At 46.9% G+C, this 16,911-nt stretch overlaps 1 protein-coding gene across 4 annotated transcripts in view; it reads right to left on the bottom strand.

Moving 5' to 3' along the window:
* Positions 1 to 337: 337 nt before the first annotated feature.
* The window catches only part of ATXN2 (ataxin 2), a 69,044-nt gene continuing 52,470 nt past the window's right edge, over positions 338 to 16,911 (bottom strand). The window contains exons 17-25 of one of the 4 annotated variants that reach the window (XM_053401258.1): positions 16,759 to 16,911; positions 13,372 to 13,438; positions 11,794 to 11,978; positions 11,124 to 11,256; positions 8,082 to 8,135; positions 5,696 to 5,841; positions 4,074 to 4,301; positions 2,268 to 2,439; positions 338 to 1,084 (exon numbers count right to left, since the gene is read on the bottom strand). In XM_053401258.1, coding sequence (XP_053257233.1) covers positions 1,056 to 1,084; positions 2,268 to 2,439; positions 4,074 to 4,301; positions 5,696 to 5,841; positions 8,082 to 8,135; positions 11,124 to 11,256; positions 11,794 to 11,978; positions 13,372 to 13,438; positions 16,759 to 16,911 — 1,167 coding nt within the window. In that variant the 3' untranslated portion in view covers positions 338 to 1,055. The remainder of the gene's footprint in view (positions 1,085 to 2,267; positions 2,440 to 4,073; positions 4,302 to 5,695; positions 5,842 to 8,081; positions 8,136 to 11,123; positions 11,257 to 11,793; positions 11,979 to 13,371; positions 13,439 to 16,758) is intronic. The other 3 variants (XM_053401259.1, XM_053401260.1, XM_053401261.1) reach the window with 3 other exon arrangements.

Genomic DNA, 16,911 nt, shown 5'->3' with positions numbered 1-16,911 from the left:
CAGGTGCCCTCCAGATGTTGTTGGGAACACAATACCCATTCGTCTCCAACCATGCTGGCTAGGGAATGAGTCCAAAATACTCAGAGGGCACTAGGTTGGAGAAGGCTTAATGCTTTAATGGCCTGAAGCACCACCATCCCTTCATCTGCCAGAACACATTTGTTGGCCCAACTCACACATTTATACAGAAGCCGCCTTTAAGACATGTTTTTCAGTTTTTCCTCTTTTGCTCCCCTGGCCAAAGGCCTCTCTGCCTATCTTATGCACCAGTGAACTGCTAAACCAGAAAACAGGTAAAGGAAACAAGGTGAAGCATACAGATTCCAGAAGAAAAAGGTCAGTTTTTAAAACTTTTTTTATTTTTAATTTTTTTTAAAGTTTTTATTTTATATTATCTACAAAGTAAAAGTTTCCTCTTAACTTAAAAGTTACACCGCTGCCTTGCGACGGCGGCTTTCCCCCATCATCAAACATGATTTTATAAATAATAAATCCATATCTGCTTGACGATTAGAACTTGCTTTTTTTCAAACCTCTTTCAAGTTTAGTTAGAAGTAAAAGGTATTGATTTTCTTTTTATGTTCATTTAATTTCTTTTTTTTTAGTGAGAATAGCAGCAAGAATCACTCTCGTTACGTCTTTCTCTAGCTGATGAATTTGTGTGACTTTGAAGGGTTGCTTTAAAAAATAAATAGTTTTTTTCCAGTTTTATCTGCAAGCGGAAATGGGGCAGGGCTTTTTTTTGTTTTCCTTTTTTGACACAACACATGGAATTATGGAATCGTCCCACAAGGGCTCTACATGCCTTTTGTTTCAGTCCGAATTTCTCCCACTGCAAAGTGAACTGTTAGCATTCCTATTGGGTGTTACAAGGTTGCTGTTTTTTCCTCTTAGAAACAAAAATAAAGTGAAATACTAGATTTTGTTTTGATTTCTGTTTTTGTTTCTGTGCTTCCAAGTTGGTAGAAGCAGGAGAAGGAAGGTATTTGGCCTAAAAAAAAAACAGAAGAAGGAAACAAAGAGGGATCCAGCCTCACTGATACTCCAGGTCAGCTTTACAACTGCTGTTGATGGTGGGTTTGTACTGGAAAAAAGAGAGAGAGAGAAGAATGAGTTGAGACATGAGATAAAGACCCCAAATCCTACCAAGGGCATTTTAAAAAGTGGCTCGGCTACTACAAGAGATGTCTCTCTCAGACAAACACTCCCATGCCCTTTATCCACCAGCAACACATATTCTTGCTCACTGGGCCAGGGTGGCAGGAGTGGGGAAGAGGAACGGAAAACACGACACGTGGAAAACCAGGTGGCAGGTGCTTTTAAAAAACGTGGCGTGAGCACAGCGAAGGCTTTCTTAATAAGCCAGAGCATGAGAATGAATGGGTTTTGGAGCATGACGGCTAGTCTGCCAAGGGCCAAGCGTAGGCAGCAACACCAAGGCTGCCATTTAAGGTGCTGGGAGAGGAAAGGCCAGGAGGTGGGAGGACTCACAACACAGCTGGGTGTACCCATGAAGGGAACCTGTGGTCCTCCAGAGGCCCCTTGAACTACAAGTCCCCTGGCCCCTCATTCCTGGCTACCCTGGCTGGGGCTGATGGAGTCCAATGACATATGGAGGTCACAGGATCCTCACTCTGAAAAAAACTATTGAAGGCTTTTCACCAAAGCCAGACTAAACATCTTTCCTTCTGCAGTGTTGGATGGTAGGTTGAGAGGAGTTCCCTACCAGGACAGACTTTGCTCGTGTGCTCAAGACATCGATTCCATAAAACATATTTTGTTGCACTGTGCAAAATATGAGCAAGCCAGGGCTGAACTGATACTACCCTTGCTGGTACCTTTCCCGGGAAAATCAGAGGCTCACTATGTCAGGTTCCTATTGGAAGACCGGACATATGCTAGAACGTTAGCAGTGGCAAAGTTTTTATCGGTGGTTGCAAGAACCGATGATCCCTATGTTCTGAACAAAATGCTTGTTTAACCTGGAGGTAGGCTGTATAAATTGTGTATTCCTTTGTAACGATTTGTTGGGCCTCTGGACCGTAACAAAGATTGATGATGATGATTGGAAATAAAGACTGCTCCTGAAGGGAGTAAAGATTCAGTTGTGGGGGGAGAGGGCATTTTAAGAGCATTTGTTGTGCCTGTTCTGTGCTCCCCCTCTCTGCGCTCCCAAGCCCAGCCTCGACATCACACAACCTTCATCTTCTCTCCCTTATCCCCCCTCCTGGGACCTGCGGCGTCTCCCAAGCACACACTCCGCTCACCTGAAGGGTGCGTCATGTAGGGGAAGTGTGTTGCTGTTGAAACTGGAATGTGCTGTAGTGCACTTTGCGCAATGGCGGCTTGGGCCCCACCGGGTGGTGGCTGGGTTGTCATGAGCATCATTGGAGCATGGGCAGTTGGGTGAGAAGGAGCCATTCCCGACTGCACATGGGCCTGAAATAAATTGAAATTGAAATACTTTATGGTCACTTGTACAACTTGTATACAGTGAGATTACACGAGCACCCCCCACTCAGCTCTCTTAGTCTTAATTCCCCTCGTTTACTGAGGCACACACACCAAACACGAAAGTCAGTTGCCCTGTTGTTATCTTTTCATTCAGCAGCCTAACAGCCCACAGATAGAAGCTGTTCTTTACCCTGTTGGTGCGACTAATCGTGCTTCTATATCTTCTGACCGAGGGCAGGAGATCAAGAAAGTGCCGGCCAGGGTGTGACTCATCCCTGAGAATTTTCCTCACTCTCTTGAGGCAACATTCTTCCACAATGTCATCCAGTGGATTCACAGGGCAGCCCATAATATCATGTGCAGTATTCACCACCCTCTGTAGGCACTTCCTATCAGTTGATGTCAAACTAGCTCTTTAGTAGAAAGGCCACAAAGGGGAGAGCGCCCACAGCCAGCACCACAGGAATCCCAGAGATGGCACTAAAAGCGGGTTTCTTTCAGCAGGGGAGGGGGGAGGCCGGGACCCCACCGAACTCAGGCTATAGTTGAAAGGCTGAGATCCAGCGCCGAGGGACTTGTGGCGGTTCCCTCGCTACGATAAGCCAAGTTACAGGGAACCAGGCAGAGAGGGCCTTCTCAGTAGTGGCACCCGCCCTGTGGAACGCCCTCCCACCAGATGTCAAAGAGAAAAATAACTACCAAACTTTTAGAAGACATCTGAAGGCAGCCCTGTTTAGGGAAGCTTTTAATGTTTAATAGGTTATTGTATTTTAAGTGTTCTGTTGGAAGCCGCCCAGAGTGGCTGGGGAAACCCAGCCAGATGGGCGGGGTATAAATAAATTATTATTATTATTATTATTAGGCTCCCCTCTCAGAGGAATACGACAGCCATACCGCTAGAAACAGCACAAAATATGTTGTTAAGTAACCGGTTGGAGGGAGGCAGCACTTTGCTTGCCACTCACAGCTGGGGGAGACACATTCGGGGGGCAGAGCACAAAATCTAAGTGTACAGTTGAGGGAGGCTTCAGACTTCCCTGCAAAGGACCTTTTTCAGTGTTCAGGGCTCAGACCCAAAAGCTCGCTGACTTACCACCAATTCCATAGGAAGGATCTCTCTCACTAACTTCCTCAGGAAGGACACCACCCTCTGTGGCACTCAGAGCCCGCTTCCATAACAGGGGGCCAAGGACCACCCTTCAACCACCACGCCCAACCTTTTCAGCTTTAGCCAAGCAACTGCAGCAGCAGCAGCAGCGCCACTGTCTACCCTCTAGCACAAAAGGTGCACAATGTCATGCCCTGTTCTGCCTGCCTTCCAGAGGGACGTACTCAGGTGACCATTTCAACCATGGGCAAGCCTGAGAAACCCATAGTCCAGGGATCCTTCGCTAGCACCTCCTGCTGGACAGAAATTATTCTGTGTGCATAAATACTCATCAGGCATTCTGAACAGCTCTTTGGTGCACAAGGGTGTGACACACACCCATGGCCTTCCCCGGATCAAAGCAGCCTGAGATTATAAGAGCATGTTAATGAGAATTGGCTCCCCGCCCCCAGTCTTCTCCTCCCTGGAACAGAGAGCACTCTTTGGACCTCAGCCTACATCAATGTCTTACCTGGGGGACATGGGCCATGTGCGGTTGGTTGGTGTAGGCGGGCTGGACGTGGGAAGGATGAATGGCAAAGACCGTCTGTTGAGCTGCAGGGAAGCTGCTCTGAGGAGACTGTGTGCTTGAGCCTGGGGTCATGGAAGGAGGAGTTGGCGCAAGACCAGTGTGGTAGATGGCTGACTGCTGCTGGGCGTTTGTCAAGTGGAGAGCCTGGGCGGCCTGGTGCTGATGGTGCTGAAGAAATCATAAGCATAGCAATGGCTTGGCGATATTGACACTCAAACAGTGCTATTTTTCTAGAAAAAGAGGTGCCGGAACTCACCATGAACGCCTCCCTTGTTCTCTTATAATGGCAATGGCGCCCACCTGAGAAGTGCCGGAACTGAGCTCCGGTGAGTTCCGGCTGAAAAAAAGCATTGCCCTCAAAAACGCTTGTTCTGCTCTCAGGCTATGCTGGGAATGCAAAATACAGTGCTTTGCCAGGGTTCCTTCCACCCTCATGGCAAGCTGGCAACAGCAAGGAAACCTGGCTGGGAAGAGGCAAATTTCCCAGCAGCAAAAAAGTTGCATAATCCAACATGCTTGACATCCATGTTCACATTCAGCATTATGGGTTGAAGAACCTCAGGTGCATGCCTCACCCTTTACAATTCACCAGGGCAGCTCAGAGGTTCTGCCACGGATTCAAGCCACACTCAGAGGAAGGAAAGATTCAGAGGCTGGGCTCTCTTTGGTGCTGCTAAAGTTATGGAAGAACATCCTGACTGAAACCTGCCAAGCATTATCACTGTTGTGTTCTCGATGTTCCAAGCTGCTACTTCTTTTTGTGTTAAATAAACTAAAAGCAGATCATCATTTTTATGCTGCAATGGGTATTTTTCAGTGGCCAGAAGGCCCACGTACTTTATGAATTTATAAACAATGGTTTATTCTCTCAATTCCACTGAAAGGCCAGCTCCGTCAGACTTCGTCAACCTGATAGCAGCTATTCCAACAGGCTGCCTCAGGGGGTGAGATGGGAGGCAGAGCTCGTTTCAGTAGCTCTAGTGAAAGGCCAGCTCCATCTTGTGCTTCCTGCTCCTGAACAGTTTCCACTCCTGCAGACCACATTGGGGCCCAAGTGTGCTTTCGCCCTCTTCCCTCCCTGTCGCTTTTTGCTTTTGTGTTATAGACTACAAGCTTGTGAGCAAGAACTTTTCCTTTAACGGACCGTTCGTAAGCTGTGCCAGAGGCATTTTTTAATGAAGAGCAGGGTACAGATACTCTTGGATAAAGAAAGAACATTTGTATTTTACTCATAAATACAAGTGCCGTGGGACCTTTTAAGAAATAGTTGTTTAAGAAGTGTAACTATCTGCCTAAACTTTCTGACTTGCATTAAGCTTGCATCCATCAGGATGGCTAATCCCAGTTGCTAGCTTCTTTTCCAGTGGAAAATAGTAGCCTCCAGTGTGCAATGAACTAGTGATATGGTTCCTACCATGACAGCATGTTGGCCAGAGTAGTCAGCTCTGGTTGCACAGTCTCCAGGCAATGAATGCAGGGTCTCAAAGGCAACTGGCCCAAACAACGGCAGAGCAGGAACCTGCTTCTCTGTTGCCACACAGATGGCCAGTTGTAGCGCTTACCTGCACTGGGCTGGGAGCTGGGTGGTTTCCCCCATGTTGACTCTGCTGCTGCCCTGTGGGCGTGGCAGAAGGCTGTGGGTGCGGCGGGTGCGGGTGCAGGGTGGCGCTGGGATGGGCATACTGCTGAGCAAGGGAACCAGTGGAAACTAGGAAGAAAAGAGGGGAAAGGAAATTGAGAACGGATGCCAAGCTGAGTCAGCACATAGGACTCCCCCAACTCTGGGCGTCTCCCTTTTAAATAGCTGCTTTTCTTTCCTTCATTTAGAAACAATACAAATGCCAGCCACCTGGGACTTGCACTCGACTCAACATCACTTTTGCAGCCTGCAGAGCACATTCTTTAAAACCTACATGGTTGCGGGGGAAAGTTTGAGGGTGCATGAGGACTGTGTAGAAGTGAAAAGCCAGGCTCAGTGAGAGTTGAGAGGCTTTTCAATCCTCTCCTGCTGAAAATGGCCATTTGGCTCCAGGCTTCCTCTAACCTTAAGCTCTTGTCACAAAAGTCAAATTTATTTGGGTCAGGGTGGGAAAGCGCACGCGCGCGCACACACACACACACACCTGGCTCCAGTCACAGAACTGTGTTTCATACTTCATGCAGCATTTGGGTTCCCTAGCATACAAGTCTGGCCATGGACCAGGGAAGGGAAACCTGTGGGGCCCTCCAGATGTTGCAGGACTCAACTCCCATCAGGCCCAGCCAGCATGGCTAGTAGCCAGCAACATCTGGACGGCCACAGGTTCCCCATCCTTGCCTTAAAACTCTTCATTTCCTCTTCAAACCCACAGAGAAGAAATGGGACTTGCTGGTGATCTCTTTTCAGTCCAAAATAGATTATCTTGCTGGCAGGAACTGGAGGAATTAGCTCAGGGCAGTCACATTCAGAGCTCAGAGAAGCATGTCCAAAGTTTACTGTAGACAAGATGGGGACCCAGAACCTGCACCCAAGTTTTAAAATCTGCCTTTACAGCTCCCATAGCAGATGCAAAAGGAAGATACATCACCACCTGCCTTTCACAGGATAGATAAGCTACATAATTAGTTCCCTTGCCCCCTGCCATAAATGGGAACAGCAGGGTAAGATGGCACTTAGTTCTTTGCAAACTGCAATATGTCAACAGGAGGAAGGAGGAAACAGAAACAAGAGCAAATGCTTTGGGATAAGGGAAGGATAATGTGTAGAAGTTGCAAGTTGCAACTGTAATCCTAAAAGGGAGAGGGGTGGTGGATAGTCAAGGCAGTAGGAAATGAAGAAAGGCAGGGAGGGGAGGGAAAGGCCAACCAAATCAAACACCCACTTAGATGATGTTGGGAAGAGTCAGTGCTTTAAGTGTGAAAACTGCCTGAAGATAAACATAACCACAATTAGACGGCAAAAGAGACCTTCATTTGAATTAGAGGAAGCAAATGTAAACAGATGTTACAGACAGACAGCGGGCTCCATTTTGCAAAGGAAGATCTATTAAAGGAAATTGACTTGTTGAAAGAGTTTCAGTGCACCAAACCAATGTGGTTGCATTACAGCCCTCTGACCAAATGGAACAGGTCAGCAGCAGATTCCTGGGACAACTCCATACCCAAAAGACACAGAGCTCCTGATTTCTGCTGTGCCATAAAGAGGAGCGCCCTCCTTCTCCAGCTGACAGCTCTGGCTGTGTAGGTCATTCTGTCACAATGGATCTTTGCATTCACTCAAATACATAAAAGGGAATCAGCGCTTCGATTAAAAGATCCAGGGGCCTTTGTGACCACAACTGTCCTGCAAAATCCAACCCTGAATTTCATTCAGCTCAACCTCAGGCTTTTTCGAAGTTTTCTAGCTCTTGTGGTTAAAGCAAACTTTCAGCATTCTGTCTGCAAGGGTTCATAGATGGGTTAGGCCTTCCAGGGGTCACAAATCCAACTCTTCGGGGAATTTCTTGCCCTGTAAATTCCAATCTTGCCCTTTCAGATTTCTTCTCCCACCCCCTAAAAGTCTGAATCTTCCTTTCCCAAATCTCTGACCAACCAATTCTGTACCCTTTATTGTGGACCACTGCAAACTAGACAACCCTTCCTTCACAGGGCAGTAGACCATGTTGGTTTCAAGGAAATGTAAGGAGGAAATAAACACGTCAACCAAGTCTCTACATAACTGGACTTATTTTTACTCTTTTCACCTAGTGCTGGCTGTCATCTTAACTTCTCCGTTATGATAATCTTCCTCAGACAATTTCATCCTTTACATGTCCCATGAGTCCATTGGTTTCTCAATGACCGAAAAGCTTTTCCTAACTCTGAGTAGGTTTGGTGCAAATACATCTGTTCAACAAGCCTATTCTCCAACAGATTCTTTCAAAGTTGTTTACTGTGCAAATCAAAGTTAGTACAAAAACCCCAACTCACTGGCAAAGTAGAAAGAAGGACCTGTCTCCTTGCTGTAGGGTATTTTGGGACATGCTGAATTTGGGAAATAGAAAGGGAAATTAGCCGTGTGCCACAAGATGAGAGCACCACTTCCAGTCTTCTGGAAAGGTTAAGTCAATCATTGTTTTCATGCACAAACCAATTTGCAATTAAAAAAAAAGTTAAAGAGATATTCAATCACACATACAATCTTCAGCTGGTGTTCATCAATTTTAAAATGTCCACTATTTTAAAGTATTTTACATTCCATTAACTAACCACAGCATAAAGAATAAGGATTAAAAGTGCTTTGACTGATTTTCAATGGAGAGAAAAACACCAGTTACAATCCCAGTAAACTGGATTTCCCCAAGATGCAGAGCCCCAGTTCCCCAATTATTGCTTAGTTCAGCATACTAATTTATTTATTTATTTTTTAGCAGAGACAGGAAACTAGATAGCTTAGAGAGAGAATAAGGCACAGAAAAATACTGGATAAAATACAAAGCAAAATCAGGATCAAGCTGGTGAATAAACATTATCTTGGTTTACCAGACTTTTGAAACAAGTCTTTCCATCTTAACAGAAGTTCAGCAATTAGCAACTGCTGACATATACACACGTTTATATGAAGGTTAATAGAATGAATTCCTATTCATTCTCTTTGCTAGATGTAGTTTCATAGAGCACTAGAGGTGCTACAAATCAATGCAGCGTTCCGATTACAGTTTTGCTATGTCTTTAGAGAACTGGCCAAAGGGAACAGTATACCTCCACTTAACATTTATTCAGTATTTCACACACATTCTCTCAGTAATCTCTACAACAAACCTGTGAGACAGGAGAGTATTGTCATACCTATGTTTCAGACGGAGGGACGCTGAGATTGAAAAGTGAACACCAATACATTTGTGCTAAAGTTTGAACCAAGGACTTTTGATGATGATGGTTTATTTATACTGCCCTTCATCTGAGGATCACAGAGCGGTTTACAGTAACTTCCTTTCTTTGCTACAGGTAGCTAAATTGGTGCAAGCCAGACAAGAAAATCCAACCAGTCACTAACACTTCTGATGATTTAAGCTTCCAAGGACCACCACCTTATACTAAAAGAAAACTATCAGGAAATTTCTTAACAAAAACCACTGAGCACTAAGTATTTGGATTCATCCTGGTTAAAAAAAGTGGCTGCAAGGTGACAAACTGGAAACAGTGGTCATGTTCAGACGATTGTATCTCGGTTTAATAAGCCAAGATGTGAATGAGCCTTCTGCCTCCAACACCCATCATTTGAAGCTGGCTTCATCCCAAAGCTGAGTATAATGTAAAGCACTGAGAGATCGTCTGTCAAGTAGAAAGTTTGACAGATAAATAAATGAGTTTCCCAGTTTGGATGAAATAGGAAACTACATTCAGCAGAAGACTTCTTGGTATGTTTGCTCATGCAAAAAGGAGAAACTGAGTGGCTGTGTGCCTGGGCTCATTCATCTCTTGGCCAATGGGCTCATGCGTCCATGAAGGCAAAAGGCCCAAACAGGTCAGTTTGCTTCCAGGTCAGCTGCAGCAAACAGGTTAGAGGGCAAGGCCGGTCAGCTGGGCCTGGGAAAGCTCACTCACAGCATCCCGTGGTCAGCAGGGGCGTCTCTGTGTTAGAAATGATAACATGGCACTTCAAAGCAGCCAGCTGAAACCCCCAAGTTACTCTTGGGTGACAAATCTCAAGACCTGCCTCACACATGAAGGGGAAGAACAGGAGAACCCATTCTGGAGATTTAATAGCTACACAGTGGCTGCCTGGAGAGTTCTACGGAGCCCTTCCCACTTTTATTAACATTTAGAGTCTGTTTATCCAGCTTACTATTGTCTACAGAGACTGGTAGATCTTGATGGTCTTAGGGTTCCCCCCCCCCTGCTCTGCTCTGCTCTGCCTGCAGTTACCAGGAATGGAACCTTCTACATACAAGGCAGGTGCTTGGCCACTAAGCCACAGTCCTTTCCTCGAAAAGGAGAACCCATAAATTCACTGCAAAGCAAGGACAACCTTGGTGTTCCTATGACTAGTTGAGTGACCTGGCTGACTAGACACAGCAGTGGAGGTTTCTCCTCAACTTTTCCCTTTCCCCCTCCAAACAAAAAAGGGCAGAAGAATTAAGCTGTGAGTCCTCCTGTGTGGTCCAGCATAACAACACAACCCTTCAGTGGCTGCCCCAAAGAATATTAGCATAATCTCTGAATCCCCAAAATACCTCAGTTACCTACTCAAAAGCAGCAAAATGGGCACAATCCCACATTGAACATGAGCATTCTTAACACTCAGCATCACTTAATGCCATCAGCCCACAAGGAAGTCATCCTTGGTTTACAGGAAGCCATCAGTGTGCAAAACCCACACTTGGTGATACCCCCAAGCCAGAAGGGGCCTCGTATCGGGGAGGCAAAAGACAGACACATCTCAATTCACGCTGAGGAATCAACTGAGCACTGCAGGCACATAACCTAAACACTGCCCCAGAACAGGAAATTTGCACCCAAAACAGTGCCTGTGTGAATGGAGGCCATGCCTCAAATCCTTGGCACAAATTCTGAGTGCCCACTGAGAGCAGAGTTAGGTGCTAAGAATCCCCTACCAATACAAAATGGTTCATGTCTGCAGAATAGTAGTACATTTGAATGGACACAGCAGCACTACAAATATTTGCTCTGCGGGACTTAATGATGCACACTAGCTCAGTCACACATGCAAGTGGACACATACATAAGTGAATCGGTCCCCAGTGATAAATAAGAGCCCTTTAAAAGGCTGCTGGTGGCAGCATATGGAGAAATTGTGATATGCTGTTTTGTACGAGGTATCTGGGACAGAAAAGTCAGCTGTTCATGCTTTACAATTGCATTTCATTCTCCCAATCTCTCTTTACTATACCGGTATCCAAACGGGTTTCAGTCAATTTCAAAACACAGAGCGTTCCAGTTCTCTCGGCAAGCCACTAAAAACGAGATCCTTCAAAGTTTCAAAAGAGAACTCATTAAAAAGTGTCCTACCATACATCGTGTGGGTCTGCTCGTGCGCACCGTACTGCGTAGCGGTGGAAGAAACTAAGCCGGGCTGCGGGTGTGCCGGTGGTGCCATCATCCGGGCATTGCCCTGTATTACAGGACTATAGACGTGGGGGTGCTGCATTAAGCATGAGAAAGAGAATGAGGAAGGAGTAAGTCCCTGCAGGTACTTTCACAGGTACAAAATGCCTTTCTTCAAGTTAGTCAGAGATGCCCAGTTATACTAGCAGACTTGGCTGGATTTAGAGGAAGGATCCACCATCGTTCTCCTCTGTGGCAGTTTTCCCAACCCCTCCTATTATGGCACACAGGCCTCTTAACACTACAGCACTCAGGTGAAATTATGCCATTGGATAACCTAAAGCTTTCACGTGCCAATAGATCTAGGTAAGACTGCAGTAAACATCCAGGTCTCTTGAGTCTGCTCCATCACTCAGCTGTCAATCCTGTCTGCATGGAAGGTGGCCTGCACACCCCCCCCCTCAAACATGCACACAGGGCATCATGTGACAATGGCCATGGATGTATCACCATAGGCAGTACGTGGCTCTTTTTGAAGTGCTATGCAAGCACTGCATCACCACTTATGCAGCGTGGCAAAATACACATTCTAATCCCACCATTCAAGCTGCAAAGAGCTCAGCTGAAGGCATACCTGAGACTGGTAATGCGGCACATGTTGAACGAGAGGTTGGTTGGAGAACTGCTGGGGGCTGTAGGCGACGTACTGCGTTGAATAAGCCGGTGGCGTAGCAACAATAGGAGCCCCAGCAGCAGAGGCAGGGTGCATCATGGTGTTTTGATGGTGCTGGTCTTGCCGCTGCTGGGGCATATTTGATACTGCAAAAGAAGGGGAAAGGCCACATTGTTGTTGTTGTTTAGTCGTTTAGTCGTGTCCGACTCTTCGTGACCCCATGGACCAGAGCACGCCAGGCACCTCTGTCCTCCACTACCTCCCGCAGTTTGGTCAAAAGGGCACATTACGAAAGCACTAAAATAAACCTGTGCCAACATTTCTGCGTACTGCTAGGTACAATGGCAACCACAAGGAAGCCAAATGAAGATGAGGAATCAGCTGCTGGTAGGGTTCAAGAATCTCACCCTGTGAGCAGGCTTTAAGGTGACAGGAGAGAGAGAGGTCAGCTCAGAGTAGGCTGGGCAGAAAGAAGGCATCACAGAAAGACTATCCAAGCATTAGCCGATATATACTGGAACACTGCTCTGGTGCAACAAAAATGTTTTACTTTTAAAAGATTTAACTTCCTGCCTGTGGAGAGATGGGCAGAGACAACCCATACAAGATTCACATTCCTCCCATACAGAAGAATGGCATAATTATTATTTTTTCTACGATTACATTTTTTCTCCCTAAGACCAACAGAACCCATAACAACAGTAAAATCCTGTTAAAACACAGCACTCTGATGTCAGGGAGGAGCTTTCAGAATCAGTAGCTTTGTGCCCAACTGTATGCATAAAAGCTTCCTTCAGCTAAAAGCCGAACAGAAGAAACAAGCCTCTGGCGTGGAAAGTCAATATGTTGCTTCTGCTCATCATAAGGTACAGGAGCTAATCAAACACTCTTTCAGTACCTTCGTATGCATGTTACTGAGGGGTAAGTTGTGCACTGTGTTCAGCAGGGTGCACTTCTAGGAAAGTGTGGATAGGATCTTTCAGCCTTAAGTACGCTTAAAAGCATCCATTCAAGGATTTAGAACTGGAGCCAAGACACTAAGCCAGGGGTCAGCAAACTTTTTCAGCAGGGGGCCGGTCCACTGTCCCACAGACCTTGTGGGGGGCCGCACTATATATTTTTTTTGGGGGGGGATGAACGAATTCCTATGCACCACAAATAACCCAGAGATGCATTTTAAATAAAAGGACACATTCTACTCATGTAAAAACACGCTGTTTCCCGGACTGTACGTGGGCCGGATTTAGAAGGTGACTGGGCCAGATCCGGCTCCCCGGGCCTTAGTTTGCCTACCCATGCACTAGGTCCTATGCCGCTATAAACTTTGCCTGCTCAGTGCTGCAAAATCCAATAAACAAGAGGACACATGAGGAGGAGGAAGAGGAAGAGGGGGAAGAGGAGGCTTGGTAAGGGGGTTGCACAGAAAGGTGGGTTGCTAATTCATAAGCAAAGTAAGTGTAACAGAACAATGAGCAAGGCATGTCAGTTATTCTACATGCAAGCTACGTACAAGAGCATGCAATACTGTATTATTCTCACCTTTACCTGCTCTATAGGTCTTGGCCTGGTTGACTGGCATAGGCGTCATGGGAATGGGGTACAAAGGCTGAAAAATAACATGGCTGACAATTAGAGGAAGACACGCGCGCACACCACGCATCATATATACAGTGGTGCCTCGCAAGACGAAATTAATTCGTTCCGCAAGTTTTTTCTTCTTGCGAGTTTTTCGTCTTGCGAAGCACGGTTTCCCATAGGAATGCATTGAAAATCAATCAATGCGTTCCTAGGGAAACCGCCTTCAGACCAGGTCCGGGGACAGTCTGTCCCCCGACCTCTTCTGAAGGCTGGGGGGGGGGGGAGCAAGGACTTCTCCGCTGTCCCGGGGCGATCTGAAAATGCTGGCGGGCGGCAGCGCAGCGTTCGCTGCCACCGGCCAGCATTTTCAGATCGCCCCGGGACAGCGGAGAAGTCTCCGCTGTCCCGGGAAGGCAGGCGGGGGGAGCAAAGACTTTTGCCCCCCGCCGGCCTTCAGAAGAGGTCCAGGACCTCTTCTGAAGGCCGGTGGAGATTTCCCTATGGGCTTTCTTCTTGCGAAGCAAGCCCATAGGGAAATTCGTTTTGCGAAGCACCTCCAAAACGGAAAACTCTTTCGTCTTGCGAGTTTTTCGTTTTGCGAGGTGTTCGTCTTGCGGGGCACCACTGTATATTTCTCCTCTCTGGGTGCACGTCATGCGTGGCGGTCTGCTCCCCACTGGGTTCCCAGCAGATATGCACCTCACACTATTACCAACAAATGTTTGATTATAGGTGCTACGGTCTGCTTATTGTCTTGTGTTGAACCTCACCACCCAACCCAAGAGGTGCCCACAAAGGATTCCTTGCAATGCTCAGAGGATCCTGGGGTGGAACTCTCCAAAGGTTAGTTTTAGGAACCAACCATGGCTATCTGCAGCAGCAGCAGCATCAACACCTCTTGACTGTCACCATTCCTTATGTAGCCCAAACAGCACCACCAGCAGATAAGAGGGAAGTATTGGGGGAACCCAAAAGTTGCACACACAAAAAAGCTAAGTGGAGGTGTTAACTGTTGGGGGAAGGGAGGAGGGGGAACCACCTGAGTGGGAGGATTGAACTTATCTTGAACAGGAGCACATCACATTTGCCTTGAATGCTAATATAGCTTCCCTCAGGCTTGATTTAGATGGTTTGTAGTCAAGAGTTTTATCTACAATTTCCATGCTCCAGTGTTAACCAGAAACTATGGTGTAACAAAACCTTGAATTGTTCCATTTCAGTGAGAGAGAGACAGGAGGAGGGAAAGCATCAGCACCATGGTCATTCTCTTTAGGCAGCTACTTTTATATCTGAACCAGGCTTGTAAGAACATTAACAGTGCCACGATGTACAAGCTTGGTTGAAGTCAAGAGGCAGGTGAAAATAGCTTGGGTGGGAGGGAACGGGATCAAAATACTTGTTAGAAACGTAACTAAAAATAAATGCCTTACTTTAAAGTGATCCCCATATACCAACCACTGAAGACAAATTGGCACCACTAGAGATAATTTTGGAATGCTGTGGCAGCCAGAAAGAGCACAATGCATTCTACTGAGATGAACTAAAAGTTCTTTGAACTCTGGTCTCTTATTAGTAAAGTGAAAAACACTGTTTAATCAATTAGGCTATTAGAAGATTTCATCATCATTGCAGGTCATGGACAAAATCAAGTACAGTGGTACCCCGCAAGACGAACGCCTCGGAAGACGAAAAACTCGCTAGACGAAGGAGTTTTTCGTTTTCTTAGCCGCTTCGCAAGACGCATTTCCCTATGGGCTTGCTTCGCAAAATGAAGCTTGCCCCGCAAGCTCCGGGGATAGCGGGGAAGCGCAGCGCGTCTTCCCCGCTGTCCCCGGACCTCTTTTGAAGCAAGGGGCGGCAGGGAGAAGATCGCTCCTCCCCGTTGCCAGCCCCGCAATCTCCGGGGACAGAGGGGAAGGCGTGCGCGCCTTCCCCTCTCTCCCCGGACCCCTTTTGAACCAAGGGGCAGCAACGGGGAGAAGCGATCTTCTCCCCGTTGCTGCCCCTTGCTTCAAAAGAGGGGACAGAGGGGAAGGCGCGCGCGCCTTCCCCTCTGTCCCCGGAGATTGCGGGACAGGCAACAGGGAGAAGCAATCTTCTCCCCGCTGCCCCTTGCTTTAAAACAGGTCCGAGGACAGAGGGGAAGGCGCGCGGCGCTTCCCCTCTGTCCCCGGACGGTCTCCATAGGAACGCATTGATTGATTTTCAATGCATTCCTATGGGAAACCGTGCTTCGCAAGACGAAAAACTCACAAGAAGAAAAAACTTGTGGAACGAATTAATTTCGTCTTGCGAGGCACCACTGTATCAGATAAAACTGGACCCAAAGTAAAAGCAAATAAACAAACAAAGGTATGTACAGGGAATCAATATGCTTAAAATGCACATCTTATCATATACACTCATCGTTTCTGACATTTGTTGTAATAATTTTCTTGTGGCCACAGCAAATACTCTTCTCTCAGTTGTACAGAAGGGTAAGAACAGTTGGCTAACTAAATAGTTGGCCAGTCCCTCCAACAAGGATCTCCTCTTGGGAGAGTATACATTTCACAAATAGAGTACACAAGGACAAATGCTCTCAGTCACATGAGTTCTGCAAATACAAAGTTACTGATCCGATGGGATCTTCTTTCAAGACAATGAGTAGGCCATTAGGTCCAGTCATGACCAACTCTAGGGTTGCGGCGCTCATCTCGCTTTATTGACCGAAGGAGCCGGCGTACAGCTTCCGGGTCATGTGGCCAGCATGACTAAGCCGCTTCTGGCGAACCAGAGCAGCGCACAGAAACGCCGTTTACCTTCCCACCGGAGCGGTACATATACTTGCACTTTGACATGCTTTCAAACTGCTAGGTTGGCAGGAGCAGGGACTGAGCAACGGGAGCTCACCCCGTCGCAGGGATTTGAACCGCCGCCCTTCTGATCAGCAAGTCCTAGGCTCTGTGGTTTAACCCACAGCGCCACCCGCATCCCTTTTCAAGCTAGTAGCGGTACTCAATATTTTTAAGTGCCAAGAAAGGGTACTGTGTAGTGCTGAAAACAAAGTGGCCCTGTCTCTTTTCAGAAGGTGGAAATGCACATTGCTTTGGCAATCAAAGGTATCCAAGTCCAAATTTGAGCAGGTAACATTAATCGGGGGGGGGGGGCGTTTGTATGGGAGAGGGGCTTATTAATCTTTTCCTTACCGATCCACACACACACACCATCTCCCATATGTAAACACAAAGGACTCTCACATGCTTCATGCCCTGTTCTGCCTTTCACACTCCAAAGCAGTGACAAGTTGTTATCCACACTCAATGCAGCACGTATAAGCTTGTCGCATTAAAGCCTTTGCCGCTTTACCTGAACACCTGGACTCACAGGAACAGGGTACATCATATTTGGTGCGAAACAAACAGACTGGGTGTACACCGGAGTGGGCTGCTGATGGCCCACCATGGAAGGGCTGGGCTGGGCCTGCGGACGGGGTGACGTTGGTGTGGTGGAAGGCTTGGG

Source organism: Podarcis raffonei, chromosome 8, assembly GCF_027172205.1.
Source record: "Podarcis raffonei isolate rPodRaf1 chromosome 8, rPodRaf1.pri, whole genome shotgun sequence".
In the NCBI taxonomy this organism is placed as follows: Eukaryota; Metazoa; Chordata; class Lepidosauria; order Squamata; family Lacertidae; genus Podarcis; species Podarcis raffonei.
Note: the sequence above shows the minus strand (reverse complement) of the source record. Positions and strands in the feature narration are given on the sequence as shown.